At 43.8% G+C, this 21,716-nt stretch overlaps 1 protein-coding gene across 1 annotated transcript in view; it reads left to right on the forward strand.

Annotated features, from left to right (window-relative positions):
- The window catches only part of FAM184B (family with sequence similarity 184 member B), a 132,481-nt gene that overhangs the window by 91,513 nt on the left and 19,252 nt on the right, over positions 1 to 21,716 (forward strand). The window contains exons 8-10 of the mRNA XM_025438386.3: positions 11,458 to 11,561; positions 17,713 to 17,842; positions 18,629 to 18,841. Of these exons, the coding sequence (XP_025294171.3) occupies positions 11,458 to 11,561; positions 17,713 to 17,842; positions 18,629 to 18,841 (447 nt within the window). The remainder of the gene's footprint in view (positions 1 to 11,457; positions 11,562 to 17,712; positions 17,843 to 18,628; positions 18,842 to 21,716) is intronic.

The following is a 21,716-nucleotide window of genomic DNA, read 5'->3' on the forward strand; positions in this document are numbered from 1 at the left end:
TTTTACAGAGGAAGAAACTGAAGGCCAGAGAATTTGGGTGGCTTGCCCCATGGTCACAGGCATATGAGCAGCCAAGACAGGACAGAACCATTGGCTCCGTGTCTCTGATCCCCCACTCTCCTTGTGAGAGTATCGACACATGTCCAGGATGCCTCCCAGATAAAACAGACCTCAACTCTGCGTTGGGGTTGGGACAGGCAGCCAGGACACCCTGTGTTTCCCCCTCTGACACGCAGCCTGGGGGAGAATGCTGGAGCAGCCCTCGTGGCTCCCACATATGCCTGCAGGTGAAGGCCAGTGGAGCAGACACACCTTCCTCGATGGCGCTGGTCCTTCCTGATCTGGGCACTGCATCCTTTCTGATGGGGTCTGCCTGAGAAATATGCAGGTGTTTTCATTCTCCCTCAGTTTCTCAAGACCCAGCCTCATGAGCTGGCATTCTTCTGGAAGAACTGGCCCGGGGGACAGCTGGACTTTCCACCAGCACCCTGTGAGATTTCTCGGAAAGATTGTCCCCAAATATTCCAATATTTCTCAGCTCCTCAAGGTGACTGTGGCAGGAAGATGGTACAGAGTTGGCTGGGCTCCTGAGCGATGAGATTCCAGTGAAAATAAGGTTGATAAGCTCAGGAAGATTGTGCATTGGCTGTATTTTCAGGGGAGAATACACACATGTAGAAGTTCTAGGTATATTCCAGGGCAGAAGAATAAGTGCCAGAGCTGTTATGACAACTCAGGATTTCTCTGCCTTGTCCCCAGCCACTACCTACCAAATGCCAGTAGCATTTCCCCAATGTCTCCCAGATGTTGTCCAATGTCTCCTGGGAACAAAATTGCCTCCAGTTGAGAACCACTACTGTAGCTAAGAGTCCTGAAGTAGTTCAAAATACTAGTGCATGTTGACAACCATGTGTTGGTTCACCCTGAAATTTGGCTCTCCTCCTGCCCTTCTTGGTCTAGAACATCATCTCTCATGAACCTGGTTTCTAAAGAGCTGTACACACCCCTCATACATAGAACTGCACTTGGAACCTCAGTGAACATCAGTTCCATTTGATTCAACTCTGCATGTGTGTCATTTATTCATTCCACAGTGATTTGTGGAATAACTAGGAGGTGCCAGCCTTTGAGCTAGGTTCTGGAAGAGAGAAGCATTCATAAACCAACAGCTTTAAAACTGGGTGGACATTTAGTAATAGAATTAAACATCTGGTGCTGTGCTTTCTCCTAGGCAACTATTATGTGCTTTGCAGGTATGGTTTGTTCTTTTAAATTGTTTTCTTTTCAAATCATTAATCCATGAGTGTATATAAAGGTACACAGTGGAAAGCAGTCCTCCTCTCAATAGTTTCCTGTCTGTTTTGTTTTATCTCTTGTGTATCTGCTCAGAGCTATATACCATGCATAGGCAAGCATAATTATGAATATATTATTTTTTCTACAAATGGTAGCATACCCTCCTGTGCTCTACTTTTTCTACCTTAAATTTTCATAGCTTGGAGATCAGTACAATTCCATATCAATCTCATTTTTTTTTAAAGAAAAACTGCCTAGTATCCCCTTGTCCAGAAAAACTGTAATGTATTTAACTTTTCCCTTGTGATAGATATTTAAGTAGGTTTTCTCCATTACGGATAGTACTTCGGCGGCTAGCTCTGTAGAGGGATATAGTGTAGTATAGCAGTTAGGCAAGCTCACCCTAAACCAGATGCCTGGGCTTTAAAGGCTCTTTACTAGATCTTCTTCATCTGTAAAATTGGGGCAATGATACCATCTACTTCAGAGGGCTTTTGTGAGGATTAAATGAATTCATATGAATTCATATATGTACAGTGTCAGAAAGTACCCAGCATGTGTAAATGCTTGGTGGATGCTAACTCATGATTGTAGAATTTTCTGGGTCCAGGGGCACGTGCGTTTTTAACTTTGATAATTAGATGACATTGCCTTCCATCAATGACGTCCCAGTGCACACACCCAATGGCAGCACATGTGAGTGCCTGTTTCCCCACAACGTGGCCAACACAGTGCAATATAAAACTTTCTCAACATGACCAATCAGAGAAAATTTGGAATTTAGTTCAAATATTTTTGGCAAGCCAACTATATGCCAGCCAAGTGAGTTGAAGCTTGGCTTAGGCCCTAGAGATATGAAGTCCTAGAGAATTTTTCGGGCTGGTGTAGAAGATGTGTGAGTAGTCCCCTGTAGTGCAATCATAGCTGGCACTACACAGGGAGTGACAAGGGGCTATAAAATTTAAGTTTGTTCATGACTCAGGAGTATTGATTTAGGCCCTTGGCTCTTCTGCCAAAGAACTGTGGTGAGTCAAGAGAGATATAAATAATAACATCAGTTGAGAGCCGAGCTGTTTTCACTCCACTCCCAGATTGTACAGTTGCCAAATATGGGTGTGGCTCTGTCCCCTGGCAGGGTTAGCTGGGGACTTTGCTGAACCTTTTGTCCTGATCTCTCATTTCAAATCTCTTTGATTCTCTTAGATACATAGTTTTATTCATTGGTTTTCAGGAAGCCATGTCAGTCTTAGTAATTCTGAAGGAAAACTTTTTTCTGGTAGGCTCCTCTGGTGCCTGGGTCACAGTGAACTAGGGCAGAAAAGGAGGAAAGTTTGCACAGATTCTCATGCTTGTATCCCTCCAGAAGAAAAAGGAGAGTCATTTGCAGTCGTTATGTTTCAAGTCTTTTAGCCTCAACAAATATTTACATGTGGTGTCTATGCAGGGCATGGGGGCTGGATGCTGGGGTAAATAAACCCCAGGCTGGGTCCTTGGAGAATTCCATTTCTAGTGGGGGGGAAAGTATTTACTTAAATAATAAGCTGGTACAATAAATACTGTAATAATGGCAGAGAGATTCTTTGCAGCCAATATGGGAGAGGCAGGCTTCTGCTCAGGGTAGTCCAGGAAGGTCCACAGAGGAGTGACATCTGCCACCATCTGCCTGGACACTGAAAGTTGAGGACTTCACCAGGAAGGGACTGGGCAGGGGGAAGGAGCACAGGGAAAGGCCCCAAGGTGGAATCCCCAAGGCCTGTAGGAAGAGAAACGGGGTGGGGGGGGTACTCTGAAGCTCTCCCAGGCCTGAGAAGTGTCCTCGGCTCCCAGGAGGTCCTGTGCAGTGTGCTGGGCAGCTGTTACCATGTAGCAGACCTGGTGGATCATATGAAGCCAAGAGTGTCAGCTGTCCTGGGAGTGGGCAAATAATCCCTAAGCCCTCAAACAACTGCAGTGTACCCTCTGTGTGGTGTGAGTAGAGGGGTCCGATCCTATCTGACATGGAACAAGGTAGGCTGCCCTAAAGATTTACTCTGTGGAGAGATTCTCGGCTGAGAATCAGGCTGAGATTTGCTGAAGTTGGGAAGACAGGATAGGGTGGACAACAGCTCCGGCCTGAGGGTTAAGACACGGGTTCTACCCCGGCTTTCCCCCAGACTCGTTTGGGGACCTCAGCCATGTCTAAATACTGAGATCAGTTTCCTTATTACTCTGAGTAGCAAACACAGACAAGGCCCTGACAGTGTGCCAAGAACATAGTACTTTACACAGCCCCACAGCAACCCTGATAGACAAGTGTCATTATTGTTCTCATTTTACAGATAGGGAAATTGAGACCCATTCTCCAAACCTTGACACTATACTGCTTCTCTTTAGTAAAGTGGCGGCGATAATCCCTACTTGGCTCCACACCCAGAGATGTGTGGTAATGAACAGAAGAATGCATATGAAGGCACTTTTCAAAACTGTTTAAGATCCTGTAAATGTAAGGTGACTTTATAGTATCTATTACAGTCCCCTGTAATCATTTCAGCAAAACCTCATTGCATTAAGTGTTCTATTTTAAGATGTACATAATGCTAACTTTGAAAGATTGTCAACTGAACTTCAGAATGACTTTGAATATTCCCTTCCAGGAGATTTCCTGGGCGTGGGTGTTCCTTTAAAATAGAAATAATCCAGAAGAGGTTAACTGCCTGGAAGATGAAAGATGAAGACCTAATGTGAACACAGGTTTAAAATAAACAGCTCTTTGCTTGGGAGTAGTTGGGAGGAGACTTTTGTGATGGATGGTTGGAGGAGAAGCAGGACTGTTTATTTTTCTGTGCACACCTTATGCCCAGGCCATTTTGGTCCTGGACAGAGAGCACTGGGCGGAATTGGAGCAAAATGCCTCGTGGGGAAACCAGGAGTGTGACTTGGGGACCGATAACCCTGGATACACCAGGAGTGGCTCAGGGTCGTTCCTGGGAGGAAGACACTGAGATCCCAAGCAGATAACCAGGAAAACGGCAGATGGAGATTCTTTTCCATTTGAAGGTCAGAGAGGAGTACACCACTGACACGAGTATCAGTGGGCTTGAAAGCACTCATTCAGTCAACTGTTGATCTCCATGGTCTTGTCCATTTGTGAAATACCCTGATGGCACCCTAGGGCCTTTTGAATGACGGACTTTGACGTCAAATGCCAGGTACTTATGTAGGGGGAGAAAGGAGGGAAATATTTTTGACATTTTTATGGTCTATGCGTCCCCCCTGCTGAACCATAAGTTTGCTGAAATCAAGAACTATGTGTTCTTATCTTTACCTTTCCAGGATCTAATGGACCTGCATGTGGCAGATGTTTAGCACCATCTTGTACACAGAATGATACGTGACATGACAACTGAATGAATGGAGTTGAGGGTACCATTTTGAGCCCCAGTAGTTAAAGATTGGATTAGAAACCCCTTCAAACATTAGCCATGACTGGAGGATGATTTAGAAGAACACTCGGGTCCCTCTCCAATTACTTACAGAGAGAGAGGAGGACTCACCTTCTTCTTTTTTTTTTTTTTATTTATGATAGTCACAGAGAGAGAGAGAGATTGAGAGAGAGAGAGAGAGAGGCAGAGACATAGGCAGAGGGAGAAGCAGGCTCCATGCACCGGGAGCCTGACGTGGGATTAGATCCCGGGTCTCCAGGATCGCGCCCTGGGCCAAAGGCAGGCGCCAAACCGCTGCGCCACCCAGGGATCCCTCACCTTCTTCTTTGGACAGGATGCCCCTGTCTCTGGGCCTGGGAGATGGAACAAAGCAATTGGACAGAAAGGATTACTGAGCTCATGTCCCTGTTGATTAGGAAAACAACCTTTATCTCTCAGGTTGATTTTTTTAAAAGATTTTATTTATTTATTCACGAGAAACACAGATAGAGAAGCAGAGACATAGGCAGAGGGAGAAGCAGGCTCCCCACAGGTAGCCTGATGTTGTACTCGATCCCGGGATCAGGATCACGCCCTGAGCCAAAGGCAGATGCTCAACCGCTGAGTCACCCAGAAGTCCCTCTCTGATTGATTTTAAGTGTCTGTTTCACAGATACTTCTCACTGGACATTTGTAGGATGTGCTTGATGCTGGCAGCTGGTGATCTTGCCAACGTGGCAGTGCTGAGTACCATTGTGGGTACATGGAATCACATGGCAGGGAATGGGACGATCCAGGGGTCCAGGGATCAAGTGACCCGAGGCAAGGAGCTGGACTACTTCTCTGATCTCACATCCTTACCTGTAACACAAGGATGGCAATATCTTTCCTGCCCACCTTACAGAGTTCTAGGCTCCATCAGTTAACATAGGGGAATAGAAAAATGTGAGGCAGCTGGGAGCCGGTGTAGTCATCCCGGTACATCATCAGCTTCTTATAGCATTTTCCACCCTCTCCTGTTTCTGGACTCCTGCCCAGGATGCCTTTAAATACATCAGCTGTTGATAAGGTGGCCCAGAAATTACATCCTGTACATTTCCTTTCACAGTCTCAGAGTACATTTGAAATTCCTTTTCATCTCTATAATAACTTTCTTGAGATATTTGTCCATTATTCATATTGCTTCAAGTTTCTTCTTCTTTTTTTCTTGATCAGGCTTCATGTGTCTTTTCAAAAAGCCAGCTTTCAGATGTGTTGCTCGGATCTCTTCTTTTCTATGTCATTAATTTTGTCTTTTGTATCTCTTTCCTTCTACTTACTTAGGGTTTCTTTGGTTATTCTTTTTCTAACTTCTTGAATGTTTTCTAATAAATACAGTGAAAGCTGTAAATTTCCCTCTAAGTGTGTGTCTTTAGCTATATCTCAGAGTTTACTTTTTAAAATCTACTTACTTGTTGCTTTCTGATTTTATTGCATTGTCATCAGATTACCTGGTCTGTAGAGCGTCAACACTTGGAACTGTGGTGAGATTTGTTTGTAGACTTTTGTGGGGTCATTTTTTAAAAAGAATTTTATCTTTATGTGATAGAGAGCACGAGTGGTGGAGAGCAGAGGGAAAGGGTGAGGGACAAGCAGACTCCCCACTGGGCAGGGAGTGATACCAGGCCCCTGAGATCATGACCTGAGCTGAAGTCAGAGCTTAACTGACTAAGCCACCCAGGCACCCCATGAGGTCCTTTTAAATGTTCCCTATGTGATAGAAAAGAAACCTATATTCTCAGTTTGGTCATTTAAGTATATGATTGACCCTTGGATAATGCTAGTATTAGGGGTACCAACTCCCTTGCATAATTAGAAATCCACATGTAACTTTTGACTTCCCAAAGACTTAACTACTAATGACCTATTGTTGACCAAGAAGCTTTACCGATAACATAAACAGTCAATGCATATTTTATTTTTTAAAGATTTTATTTATTTATTCATGATAGACACAGAGTGAGAGGGGCAGAGACACAGGTAGAGGGGGAAGCAGACTCCCTGCAAGGAGCCTGATGTGTGACTCGATCCCGGACCCCAGGATCATGCCCTAAGTCAAAGGCATACGCTCAACCACTGAGCCACCCAGGCATCCCAGTCAATGCATATTTTAAAGTAAGCTAGAGAAAAGAAAATGTTATTAAGAAAATCATAAGGAAGGGAAAATACATTTATAATACTGTGCTGTATTTACTGAGAAAAAAATCCATAGTTAAGTGGACCCTCACAGTTCAAATCTATGTTGTTCAGGGGTTGGCTATATTTGAATTTTAGCTTTGTGATATATTCATTGTATGATCTTGGGGAGCTTGTATATCCTCTCCTGCCTCAGTTTCATCACCTTTAAAATGGGATGATGCTGCTCAGCTCATAGAGCTGAGGGCCTGGCAACACTTAGCACCATATAAATGTTAGCACTGATTAGCATTTTTTTTTACCTCTTAGGTTTAGCTTACTAATCTTGTTGTTCAAATCTTCTATACCCTAGCTCATGTAGTTTACTTCATATATCAGTTCTGATAGGTAGTTATTAAATTCTCGCATACAGTTACAAATTTACCCATTTCTCCTTAATAGTTCTGAACATTTTGCATGTTTTCAGGCTTCATTATTAGATGCCTACAGGTTCATTATTAGAGTTTTCAGGAATGGTTCTTTTTTCCAGGATAGATAACATGTTGAACTTAGCCAGTTCATGTTTGTCATGATTACTGATACCATTAGGATTGTTTTTGTCAACGTATTTTTTGCTTTCTGTTTACCAATATTTCTTCCATTTCCCTCTTGAAACTTGGACTAATTTTAATAATTATGTATTTATATTGTCATATTATGCTATTTTGATTGTTGCTGCTGTTCCACATTGTGCAATTTTCTCTGGATTATACTGAACATGTATTCATAGCAGGTGTCTCACCTGTCTCACCTGTTTTGCTTAGATTGTGATATTTGCTTCTGGGCTTTATAGGAATTGGAGTTATCCAGGATATTTTTAATGCCACAAATACCTGAAAGTAGTAGGCAAAGTTGGGCCTTTTAGCTTACGGTCCACATGGAGACTGTAAAAGCTGGTCAATGACATCATTTTTGAAAGTGCACAGCAATGAACCAGACTCACTGGGCCCTGTCAACCAGCTGGATTTTAGTACCCAGTTACACACAGTAAAGAAAAAGGATTCAGGCAAAGGAAAATGACTGTGCAGCATGTTCTCAGTTACTGGCTGTAGGATTTATAACATTTTAAAAATTATATCTGGGATTACTTTTACCTTCCAGAAAGGGAGAAAGAGAATACTCCTATAACTGATACAAAGCAGAAAAACTTTCATCTGTTTTATTTATTGGTAAGTCTCTGTAACAGTGCCTGGCATTTGGCATATGACCAAAAATATTTGTGAGCGAATTACAGTAGCAAAAAAAAATTGTTATGAGACCTTCAAGAGCAGAGAGTAATAATCGCAACAAAAGAGATTGTGAAGGCTTCAGGGAGAAAGTAGCAGGTGAGTAGGGCTTTGAAGCATAAGTAGGACCTGGAAATGAAAGAGTGCCTGAGATAGGGTTTGATCAGAGAAACAGACTACTAGAAATAATAAAGAATATGGGATTCATTTTTGGGGACAACATGGCATAATTGTGGGAGCCAGGTAAACACTCTATATGCAACTCTTGCATCTGTATCCAATGTGAGGCCTAAAGTAAGCCTACAGCTGGGTGGGCAGTCCGAAGGAAAGAAGGACAGATGTAGAATGGGGAAGACCAATGAGGCTGAACTTGAATGGTATTGGTTTCTGAAGCTGATGAGCCTCCAGCTCTGCCGATTTCAGTGACATGTAGGAGAATCCAGTATCCTTCATTGTAGAGCTAAACATGCCCTGGGGTCAGGAAATGGAGAAGCCTATGGAGGTTGAGGAGCTGAGAGCCCCACGCAGCCCAGGCCAACCAGGTGAGCCAGCAGATCAGTGACAATGTGCATGAACTGCCACAGCACCTGGTGCCCTGCATCAAGCATCCAAGCATGAAAAGAAAAAGGCAGCTCTTCACACCCATCTTCCAGATCTTATGCAAACTCACATGGCTCAGAATTATGCAGGGAAAGACAGCCAGGAAAATGTAGTTCTAGCTCAGTTAAGTTGACCCAGAACATATCACTCCAGAAGGGAAGATGAAGGCTTTGATAGGGTAGGAGGCAGAGGAACCCTTACTTCCCAAAGGGCCATCACTTCTGGGGACTCTACAATAGGCCCTCACTGGCAGAGATGGCCAATGGCTTTCTGAGTGCCACCTTCCACCTTTCTCTGGAAGTAAGGGGTTAAGCATCACATGGTATCTGCTACGTTTAGAGACAACACAAATGATTCAAGCAGAACTTGGAATTTGAGAATCATAAAGGCAGAAAGGGCTCCTGAGCAGAGCTGGGAAGCACTCAGTATCTGGGCCATGGTATATAATGGAGAATGGAGTGAATGTGGGACAAGATGCTCTCCTGCTATCCTAGAGATTCATTTTGGTTTATTCATATAGGGTTTACTGAGTGCTCTCCATATGCCACACACTGTTTCTGGGAACCAGAGCAACAGTGATGAACAGAGCAGAATCCCTGCCCCCATGCAGCTTACCTTCCAGTGAGGGAAACAGTAAAAAGATAGACAAGTAATTAGTATCAGGCCATGATCTGTATTTTGAGGAAGACATAGAGCAAAGCAGGAGAAAGAAAGTGAGAAGGGGTGGTAGTTTAGAGAAGGTGATCAGAGAACAATAATCTTGGGGAATATTAATTTGAGTATTCACTGGGTAGCTAATACTATTTTAAAGCCTTTATATTTATTGGGGTATTTAATCCCGTGACAACCTAATTGTCCCAAAGTTACATTGTTAATAATAAGAAAAACTGGGACTTAAACATAGGTGCCTGATAGGCAGAGCCCAGAATTTAAGTGAGAAAAGGTCTCTGGGGGGATCCCCAGGTGGCTCGGTGGTTTGGCGCCTGCCTTCGGCCCAGGGTGTGAGTTTGGAGTCCCAGGATCAAGTCCCGCATCGGGCTCCCTGCATGAAGCCTGCTTCTCCCTGTGCCTGCTTCTCCCACTGCCTGTGTCTCTGCCTCTCTCTCTGTGTCTCTCATGAATAAATAAATAAAATTAAAAAAAAAAAAAGGTCTCTGGGTTGTGGTGAATGAAGTGAGGGAGCAAGGCATGCAAATATTACAGGACAGAGCTTTGCAGGCAGTGGAACCGCCAGTGCAAAGGCCCTCAGGCAAGTGCATGCTTGTTGTTTGGGGAGGGTGAGATCCAAGAGTTCAGCTCTGGACATGTTGCAGTTTGAGAAGCTTATTAAGCATCCAAGTGATATCTGGAGGACAGTTGGATATTCAAGTCCAGACTTTAGGGTAAAGCTTAGAAATAGATTAAATTTGTTTATTGTCAGTATTCATGGAACTAGATGAGACACTGGGGAGTGAGAGAAAGAAGTCGAAGGACTAAGGTGTGGGATAGAGGAGCAGGTGGCTTGAGCAGCAGATACTAAGAAAAAGCAGCTAGCAAAGGAGGAAGAAGCCCGGAGAGAGGACTGCATGCAGGAGGGAGTGACCAGATATTTCTAGTCCTACAGCTCAGTTAGCTGAAGCCCGAGGAGTGACCACTGGCAGCAAGGAGGTCATCATTGATTGGCCTTGACATTGGTGACCTTTAATAGACATTGGTACCTGGAAGGGCAACCAAAGCAATTTCATGCCAGGTTGAGAGGGAATAGGAAACCCTTAGCCTCAGCTCTGCCCCTTCTGAAGGTTGCGGGCCCAGGGAGTCCCAAAGTCTCTGGAGCACAAGTTGAAAACCACAGATGTAACCAACACCTTGTTTTACAGTTGATGAGGTTCTGGGCCAGAAATGGGAAGAGACTAGCTCAAGGTCATGCAACTAGTTAGTGGAAACCCCAGGCTGCAATTTATCATTATTTAATGAGATTTACCAACGGGGACATGTATTCCTAGCTTGTCTTATTGTTTTTTTTTTTGTTTTTTTTTTTTTTTTTTTTTTTTTTTAGCTTGTCTTATTGTAATGTGTTCATAGACAGTGGTTATTGTAACAAATAGACAAATCAAAAGAAGAACATCTTTTTCACCTTTTAGCCCTGTGGAAAGGGGAGAATGGTAACATGAACGAATTCAATTCATAGAAGATTCCCAGACCTCAGTGTCCACTCATGGTTTACTACATTTTCCTCACACCACACCCTGTTTTTCAACATGTAGAGTCATTCAACAAGTTCCATGTTCTCTGATCCTATGTAATGAGATGTCACAAGCTGCCACCTTAAAATGGGTATCATAATAATAGCGGTTGTTCATACTGACTAGCAAGCTGTTGCTGGCCATGTTCTCTGATCCCCACGGCAGCCCCAGGGTTAGACCACCTGATTGCATGTTCCATTTCCACCACTCACTGATGGTGGGACCCTAGACAGGGTACTTACTCTCTCTGTGCTTGAGTTACATCAGCTGTGAAGTGTTTGGCCAACTGAAGGCCTGGATACAGCAGTTGTTGCTGCTCCTAAACCAGGCACTGTACTAGGTACTGAATCATCCCAGGCCTTATCATGCCAAGCCTGCAGACTGTACATCAGTTGTGGATCGCTGGGGGCTCTTTTTCCTCTGCTCTCTGGTTTGATGAGCCACAAATTGAATCAGGGAGGTGTACTTAGTCTCATCTTGTGACTGTTTTTGCCTTAGGATCCATGCCTGAAGCTGAATAAGCCTCAGACCCTGCCCAGAGGAGAAGAGTACCAGGATAAGTTAGCAGCTGAAGAAGGAACCAGCAGTGATGAAGAAGAAAGGTACAGGAGGACATGCAGGCTTGCAAGTGCTCCAGTGAATGAGGACTCAGATTTGGAAGGATTCATTCATTCGTTCATTCAGTCAGTCAGTCAGTCCTCAAGTGTTTACCACTGCCCCTTGAATCACATTTAGGAAGGGAACAGATGTGTTTTGTATGTTCTCAGTACAGCTATGGGCTTAACACAATTTATCTTATTTCATTGTTACACCCACCTGGAGAGGCCATTTTATAGATTAAAAACCTGAAACTCAAAAGAGGTTAGTAAACCTGCCCAAAACGCAGACCTGGCCTGTCCCCAAATCTCTGCTCCTTATTCTTCCAAGTTTTCTAGAACTAAGGTAGAATGGTGGGGGCATTGTCACTGATGAGAAATTCCCCATATCTGTCCCCCATACTAGTCAGCTTTTGCTGCTATAACAAAAATCCCCAAGTTTCAGTGATTTTTAACTCCTAGGTCAGCTACCTATATTCTTGGCTCCTGCCTGAGGGTCGGTGTTATTGCCTGCCCCAAACTATGGGTAAAGTTCAAGGCTCATCCACATGCTTTCTCATTCTGGGACTAAGACTGAAATATTAGCCCTTATCTAGGGCATGTTGTTGTCATGGTAAAGGGAAGAATCTCAAAAGAGCTGATGAAAATATGCAGTACCTCTTAAAGCCTATACTCAGAACTGCATCCTCTCATTTCTAGTCTTATTCCACTGGCCAAAGCAAGTCACATGATCAAAATTATCACTGGACAGAGAAGAGTATGGTGTCCACATGTCTTATAGTCACCTCTAGCTGCTTTAACAAAATACCGCAGATGGTGTGGCCTGAACAACAGAAATCTGTTTCCCCTAGTTCTGGAGGCTGGAAAGTCCAAGGTCAAGGTGCTGATCTGCTCAGATCCTGGTGAGAACTCTGCCCTGGCTTGCAGATGGCCATCTTCTTTCTGTGTCTTTACATGGCGAGGGGGTTTGGGGGAGGTCAGGAAGAGAGAAGGTGTTAGGGGAGAGGTCTCTTTTATGCCTCTTGCTATAAGGGCACTAATCTTATCACCAGGGCTCTGCCCTCATAACCTAATCACCTCCCAAAATCCCCATCTCCTAATACCTTGAACAATAGGTTTCAACATATGAATTAGGGGAGGGGGGCATAAATATTCAGATCATAGCCTTGGGGTAGCAGGGTGTATATCCCTAAACTAGACCAATGGCAGTGTCAAGGGGCCTACAGCTGAATGAACTCCTAGCTCCTGCCTCCTCCTCCATCCTTCAGATTTTGCCTCAGGGCCTATTAGTTACCAAAAGAACAGCAGTTAAGAAGGACAGACTCTGGAGTCAAGTCTCCAGGTTAAATCCTGGTACTACTGCTTACCACTGGTAGCCACAAACCTTGTCCTATTTATAACTCACAATTCCAGAAGGAAAGGGAGTCTTTTTCTTAAAAATATGACAAATTTCAAAGAGGTCTCTAAGGACCCAACTTGGGTCACATGTCAATCCCTGAGCCAATCACTCTGCCACAAAGATGGAGTGCTCTGACTAGCCAGTATTTGTGACACATCCTCCCCTGGGTCGCCCATCTGAGGATGAGGGCAGAGTGAGCTATACCTGAACTCTGTGGACTAAAAAGAATTTAAGCCCAACCAATGCAATAATTACAATGTACATGAATCAAACATACCATCTAAAAGAAAGAGATTATCAGAGATGCAAGACATTGCTCTATGCTGTCCACAAGAGAGACATTTAAATATAAAGACACTCTTGTGAACACAATTGTATCCTCCCCACACCCCAACCCCCAGGGGCTCAGAATGTGACTTATTTAGAGGTAGGGCCTTTAAATAGTTAATTAAGTTAAAATCCTTTTTAGAGTTTTATTATTAGGGCAGCCCTAATACAACATGACTGATGTCCTTATAAGAAGAGACCATGGGCATCTGGGTAGCTCAGTGGTTGAGCATCTGCCTTTGGATCAGGTGGTGATTCCAGGATCCTGGGATCGAGTCCCACACAGGGAACCTGCTTCTCCCTCTGCCAATGTCTCTGCCTCTCTCTGTGTGTCTCTCATGAATAAATAGATAAAGTCTTGAAGAAGAAGAAAGAAGAAGAAGAACAAGAAGAAGAACAAGAAGAAGAACAAGAAGAACAAGAACAAAAAGAAGAAGAAGAGGAGGAGGAGGAGGAGGAGGAGGAAGAAAGAAGAGCCCACACAGACAACAAAGATTGTTGTTGTAAGGACCCAGCATGAAGGTGGCCATCTGTGAGCCTTAGAAGAAGAAAAGCTTCAGAAGAAACCAAATCTGACACCTTGATCTTGGACTACTAGCCTCCAGAATTGTGAGGAAATACATTTCAGTTTTTTAAGCCACCCATTTTAAGCTATTTTGTTCAGGCAGCCCTCGTAAACTATTACAGGCACAGATAGGTCTGAAGATAAAGGGATGAACTCTACCATGCGAATGATAAGCAGAAGGAGGCTGATGTGGCTGTATTCATGTCAAAGTAGGCTTCAGAATAAGGAATATTACCAGGGATGAAACAGAATATGTTATAATGGTAAAGGGGTCAGTTCATCTGGAAGACAACAACCCTAAATGTGTTTGACCTCACAACAGAGCTTTAAAAATAATGAAGCAAAGAGTGAGAAAACTGAAGGGAGAAATTCACAGTCACAATTGGCAATTGTGACACCTTTTTTTTATATTTTATTTATTTAGTCATGATAGACACACAGAGAGAGACACACACACAGGCAGAGGGAGAAGCAGGCTCCATGCAGGGAACCTGATGTGGGACTCAATCCCGGGACTCCAGGGTTGTGCCCTGGGCCAAAGGCAGGTGCTAAACTGCTGAGCTACCCAGGGATCCCCCTGTGACACCTTTCTATGAGGATTTGGCCAACTAGCCTAATAGTGGCAAAGATACAGAAGATTTGAGTTACACAATCAGCTAACTTAATCAAGCTGACATTTGCAGACAATGTGCTGAATAATGCAGAACAGATCTTTTGAGGCACAATAGAACATTCATCAATGTAGACAATATGAAGGGCCACAAAATAAGTCTTGATGAATTTCAAGTATTGGAATATACTCTGAAATATACTATCTTTCAGAAGGAATTCTCTGATTACAAAAGAATTAAGTTAGATATCCAGAATAATATGCTATTGAGAAAATCCCCAGATATTTGGAAAGTATACAGAATACTCCTAAATAACCCATATGTCAAAATATAAAATCACAGTGGAAATGAGAAACTATTTCAAATTCAATGATAATAGGATATATCAGAATTTGGGGGAGATTGCTACTGAGGACAATACATAGCTTTAAATACTTCTCTTTTAAAAAGAAAACTCAGGATCCCTGGGTGGCTCAGCGGTTTAGTGCCTGCCTTCGGCCCAGGGCGTGGCCCTGGAGTCTCAGGATCAAGTCCCACATCAGGCTTCCTGCATGGAGCCTGTTTCTCCCTCTGCCTGTGTCTCTGCCTCTCTCTCTCTCTGTCTCTCATGAATAAAAAAATAAAATTAAATTTAAAAAAAAGAAGTGGAATAGTAAGTCATAGGCTGGGAGAGGCTATTTAGTTTGTATCTGGAATATATAAAGAATTCCTATAAACCAATAATAGAAAAGGCAAATATATTTTTAAATGAACAAAATGCTTGAACAGACACTTGCATAAAAGAATGAATGTCCCATAAGCACATGAATATGCACCTCACATCAGAGTCAACGGGGAAATGCAACTTAAAATTACAGTGAGATACAATTTTGCACCCACCAGAATGACTTAAGCTAAAAGGACTAAAGATACAAAATGTTGGCAATGATGTGGAACAACTGAAACTCTCATACGCTGCTGGTGGGAGATGATGTGGGGCAACCACCTCAGCAAACAATTTGATGGTTTTCTAAAAAGTTAAGCATATACTGGAGCACCTGGGTGGCACAGTCGGTTATGTGTCTGACTCTTAGTTTCAGCTCAGGTTGTGATTTCATGGACGTGAGATCGAGCCCTGCACTGGGCTCCACGCTCAGCACGGAGTCTGCTTGAGTTTCTCTCACCCTCTCCCTTTGCCCCTCTCCCACCCTGCTCTCACAAACTTGCTCTCTCTCTCTAAAAAAAAAAAAAAAAAAAAAAAAAAAAATCCTTAAAAAAAAAAAGAGTTAAGCATATACCTACCAGCAGTTTCCATCCTAGATATTTAAGCAAAAGAAATGGAAACATAGATCCACAAAAATACTTGTACAGGAATAGTCCTAGCAGCTTTATTCATACTAGCCCAGAAATGTTAACATGCAAAAATGTCAACATGTCTATCAGTAGGAAATTGGCAGAGGTAGGGAGGCCCAGCAACATTTTAAAAAATTATGGTATATTCAGGTAATGAAATACTACTCATCCATGAAAAGTATGACATGCTCACATACCCAGTGATGGGGATAAATCCTGAAGACATTGTTTGGAGCAAAAGAACCAGACATAGAGGAATACATAGCATATGATTCTGTATGATTGATGCTGAAGATCAAGCAAAAATAATCCGTGGTGATGGAAATCAAAACATTGGCTGCCTGTGGGTGGACATTGGCAAGAAAAAAGTGCAGGGGGAGTTCTGGGGTAATGAAAATGTTCTATATTTTAAATAAGGTGTTGGTTTCATAGTTGTATATATTTGTCAAAACTCATTGGATTGTAGACTTAAGACCTGTGCATTTCACTATATGTAAATTTATTCTCAATAAATCGTTTCGAATGTAATGGCTGAGCCCTGGGAGGAAGTACAGTCTCCTCCTGAGTTCATCAGGGTCAGCTCACCTGGTCCACGCATCATACCCGGCAGTGTGGCTTCTCACTCTGGCTGGAGGCTGCTTCTCTGTCCATCACTCCAGGTAGTCTCCTAATCCTTGGTTTGTTTCAGACCTGTTGCTTAGATCTAGGAGAGGTCTGTTTTTCCCTAAAGATGGGTATGTTTAACACATCCTTGAAAGCTTGAGAATTACCTAAAAGAACCGGAATGCAGAGAAAGAAACCTTCTCTCTTTCCTAAGTCTTTGGTTAGTTCTTTATATAATTCTTACTATGTGCTGGACACGGCTTTAAGCATTTATCAGATATTTATTAATCCTTACAACAATCCATATCAAAGTTACCATTATTAATCCCATGTTACAGTTGAGGAGATTAAGGCCAAGACAGTTTAAAGTCCTCACCCAAGGTCACATAACTAGTAAGCAGTAGGGCTGGGTTTGACCTTGGGGAATCTGGCTCTAGCTCAGGCTCTGAACCACTGCCATCCCTTTCAGGGATTCCCTCTGACTATCTTTTCCTTAACCCCCTAGCCTGTGCCCAAGTTGCTGGGCCTCCCCACCTATGCCAAGCCAGAGTCCCCTTCTCATGGCTTTTCTCCACAGATCAGGGCCCTCACCCCCTAACCTCTGGCCCTCTGGCCTGACATCCTTGGTGGAGGAAGGAAACATCACTTACATTCCAGCAGTCTCTGCGGAGATGCCCACTGTGTGGCATCCTCTTACATTGCTACATTGAATAAATACTTAAAACCCCCATCTCAGCCGGTTATATTTGAATTTCTTAGCTGGTTCAAAAGTTCAGCATTAAGTAAGGGAAGGACTCCTCCAAAGACATCCCTGAGCATCTGTCCTGGAATACAGATGCGGCTTTATACCAGCATCTTATTTTTCATATGTAAAGACCTGTTTGCAGTCCTCCTGTGTAGACCGGGAACAGCCAGTAAAAGGCATGAGCATGCTTTGAAAAGTGTCAAGAACTGTATTCAAGTAAAGTGTTATTTATTTCATTATCTTTTTTCATCTGCAGGAAGAGTTGTGAAATTAGACCAGAGAGGCCTCTTTTTCAGAGCTCCCAAGGGCCCCAATAAGTGACTCCAAGCTCAGTCATTCTAACAGCCAATCATCATTTATTAAGCACCCGCTAAAACCCCTGGGCTCCAGCTGAATCCTGATTGTATCCCAAGTGCAATAACACTTAGAACTGTATGTCAGGTTACTATTTTAAATCTAAGAAAGATATTTCTCACCCCACTCCCTGCCATGGGAGCTTCCTTCCCCCAGCCCGGGGTAATCATATCATTCCCAGCCCAGAATCTTTTATGATTTTGGCCTCTCTATCTTCAAAGGATTGAAGTGCCTCTCAAGGAGGGAGGTGACCTGCAACCTCCACTGAACTCTTTGCTGAAGGAGAAGGCACCCAAAATCCAGCGTCTGCAGGAGGAATGGCAAAGCCAGAAGGCCAGATTGCAAGCCCAGGTAGGACAGCCATGGTGCGGAGGTGCCCTCATGCTGAGTGAGACCATGCCTCCTCATCCTTACAGACAATGTTGGAAATACATACAGGGCCTGATGCATGTCCATGCTGGGGAGGGCATTCCAGGTCAGGGAAAAATGAGATTCTTCTATTTCTTCATTTGTTTATTCAGTCCCTCCTGTGGTTCATGAGCACCTACGATGCAACAGGAACCCTTCTAGATACTTGGGATACATTAATGAACAAATCGAACAAAAGTCCTGCATTATATTATAGTGCTTTATATTATACTGCAGTATACTGCATTATATTATATAGTGCTTATATTATATTATGGCAGAGGAAGTTGGAACAGACCATAAAATACTAGACATAAGAAATAAGTAAAACATATAGTATATTAGAGGATGATTGGATTGCAGGAAAAAGAAAACAGAACAAGGTAAAAAAGGATTGAGAGGCTGGTGATGAGGATTGAGTGTAATACTAAATGGGGTTGTCAGGCAAGGCTTTAGTGGCCTCTCTTCAGTATCTCTTGGCTGGTTTGCATCTCAACCCACCTGCCCCTCTCACCTGGCATTCATGCAGCTAGCTGAGAAGCCCCCAGGAGACTGGCCATCCCCAGGTTTTTCAAGGTTACAGCACTCTCCCTAGGAGTTTCCACAGGTAGAGGAGGATCAGCTGGGTTGAGGAGATGTTCAGAGCACTTATTAAAAAAAAAAAAAAAACAGGAAGGGGAGAGGGAGCAGAGAGAGCCTAGCCTGAGAGCAGGCTGCCCTGGCCGGCAGGTCTCCCAGATGCAGCAGGCTCTGGAGCAGTGCGCCAGCAGCTACAGGGAAGACCTGCAGGAACTCAAGCAACTCTCCGACCACGAAAGGGAGAAGCTGCAGCAAGAGCTCCAGGAGACCATTCAGCAGAACCAGGCCATGAAAGCCCAGCTCGAGGCCTCCCATCAGCGAGCCCTACGCATGCTTGAGAAGGCCAAAAATCAAGAACTCAAGGTAAGGGTGATCATTATGAAGTCCGCTATTTGCTGAGCACTTGCTATGGGAGCGCCTCTATGCCCTATATAGGGCGTCTTTTGTACATTATCTCCAATCCCCACGTTAATCTTACTAGCTCACTGTTACCACATTCCCTTTTTTCCAGATGAGGGTAAGGGCTCAGAGAGATTCAGTAACTTGCTCAGGGTCACACAGCTAGAAAGTGGCCACAGAAGGATTCACAGTTAGGTCTGTTGCGCTTCTGGTCCTGCTTCTCCCTATTTTCATGTGACCTTGATAACATTAGAACAACTTTCTTTACAACTTGGGCAATGTCGTGCATGATGCATGCTGGGGAGTCAGACTCGGCCAGGAGATGAAAACAGAGAGGGCAGCTTGGAAAGTTGGGATGAGGTGGTCAGGTGCAGGATGATGTGTAACCCAGCAGGAGCATGTTTCATCTACCTGCTACCTTCTACTTTCTCAGAAGGCCTTTGCTCCTGCTCTCTCGGGAGCTGGGGCTACTACTACGACTGTCACAGACAACACACTGTCTTCCTCAGTGATGGCAGTCTTCATGCTCTAACCAATGACTTCCTCCTATGATCAGATCTACCAAGGGAAGCTCCTTGGGGCCAGGAGCACGCTGTGTTCAGACACTGACTCTCCTCCTAGTTCAGGATAGCTGCTTAGTAAAGGGTCTCACTGAATTAGAGCCTTAAGTTTAATTTCCCCTTCTGTACACTGAGGACATTGATACCCACTTCTTTGAATTCTTTCCTATTGGAAACCATCCAGAAAACAATAATGAAAACACAAAGCAGAAGCTTACTCCTATTCCAGATAAAGCAAGGAGGACAGGAAAGAAATGGGGAAATAGCATGTGGCCTTGCAGAGCAGAGAAGCTCGAACCCAAGTGCCTGCAGAGAGGACAAGAATTAAGCTGATTCCCATGGCGAAGCTCAGAAAGGCTCAGGAACTAGGGGTAGCATTTATCATTGAGACAAGAGTGAGATGAGGAATATGACTCACCTAGAACCTCAGATTCCCAGCTCAGCCAGCACAGGGAAGTAATTATCTCTCCCTTATTTAAAGACAAGAGATGGGGGTGGGGGGAATCCCTGGATAAACTGAACCAGAGAGACTCCGAAACAGAGGCTGGGATGAGGCTTGTGTTTGAGAACAGGTTCAGGTGAAAATCTGTATACTGAGCCATTAGATGAACCACTGCCACCTCGATCCTGTCCCCAGCAGCACATTCTCCTGCTCGGCTCCAGAAGGCAAGCAGGTAGAACTTAGACCCTCCCTAAGTGTGAGACTAGAGAACCTTCTCTGGGGAAATTAAACCAACCAAGAGAAAAGAACCATGGATTCTCACATTTGTGGGCTTCCAGTGAAATTGCTGGATGGCCATCTGGTCACCCTCCAGAGGAGCCTGCCACTCAATGGACCCTCTTCAAGTAACCCTCAGTGCTCCATCTGAAATATGAAAGGACAGCAAAGGATTGCTAAACTTTTTTAGGGAAGCCTCTAACATGGAAGTTTTGGGATCCAAGATAGTTGTGGGAGAAAGAACAGACTCAGAAGAAATGGCTAATGGAGTCAGCAGAAAAGGAAAAAAAGCTTTGATGAGGATTGATCCACTCAGAATTAAAAAGTGATATGTGCATCCATGAAAGAAGAACAATGCGCTACTTGTAAAGGAGGGACGATCAGGTAAGGAAGGGCTCTTTAAATTAAAAAATATATATATAATTGCAGAAATCCTAAAGATCAGATAATGAATTGAAATGTAAAAAATGAAGAAACCTTCCAGAAAACAAAAATAGAAAGATCGTGAAATGGGTGGCAAGAGGAGAAGGAACAAGAGGTGTAGAGACACACCTGGAAGGCTCACACCTAACAACTGGGAATTCCAGAAGGAGATAATGGAGGGGAAGGTATTTTAAAAGAAATAATGAAATCCATAGAACTCTGTGAGAAAGACCCCCTACCAAGGCTCATCTTAAAATTTCAGGACACTAGGAAAACAGAAGAAATTCTAGCAGCCCCCAATGAGGAAAAGTGATCCAGGCACAAAGTACTTGAATCAGAATGTCCCCTTGACATCTCCTAGGCAGCAACATGGGATGCTAGAAGCCACGGTGCAATTCTGAGAAATTCCGTTAAAACTATCCATACGTGTCAGAATTGGATACAAGTATCGACTATCATATGAATTATTAGGAAATTTGCCTGCTCTTCTTAATTTACTGCCTCGCAGCTCCCAATCCGCTCTTCAGTGCCAGCCTGGCATAATGACCCAGATTCTTGAAGCATCTCTCCTTCGCAGAGAGCACGATGTTCAGTTTTGTCGGTAGAGGGCGCGGGAGGCACACCTTAGGAGGAAAGAGCCTTCTCCTCCCGGTTCTGGTGGCTGTGTCTGCTTGGTTTCTGGCCTCAGTTGTGCAGTTGAACAGTGATGTGGTGTGTGAGGACATCAGGTCCTACAGGCAGATCCTGGGTCTGCCACTTACGAGGTGTGGGCTCAGGCAGTCACTCAGCTGCTTTGTGCATCAGATTCCTCATTTATAAAATAAGAGCTAATAGGACCAAAAAAAAATAGGGATCCCTGGGTGGCGCAGCGGTTTGGCGCCTGCCTTTGGCCCAGGGCGCGATCCTGGAGACCCGGGATCGAATCCCACATCAGGCTCCCGGTGCATGGAGCCTGCTTCTCCCTCTGCCTGTGTTTCTGCCTCTCTCTCTGTGACTATCATAAATAAATAAAAATTTAAAAAAATAGTACATATAAAGTACTTGGAATCATATGTGGCTGAGTAAGAGCTTGTCTTTGTCCATTCAGGCTGCTGTAACAGAACGCCATGGACAGAGTGGCTTGTAAACAATAGAAATT

The sequence above is a fragment of the Canis lupus genome, chromosome 3 (genome assembly GCF_003254725.2).
Source record: "Canis lupus dingo isolate Sandy chromosome 3, ASM325472v2, whole genome shotgun sequence".
In the NCBI taxonomy this organism is placed as follows: domain Eukaryota; kingdom Metazoa; phylum Chordata; class Mammalia; order Carnivora; family Canidae; genus Canis; species Canis lupus.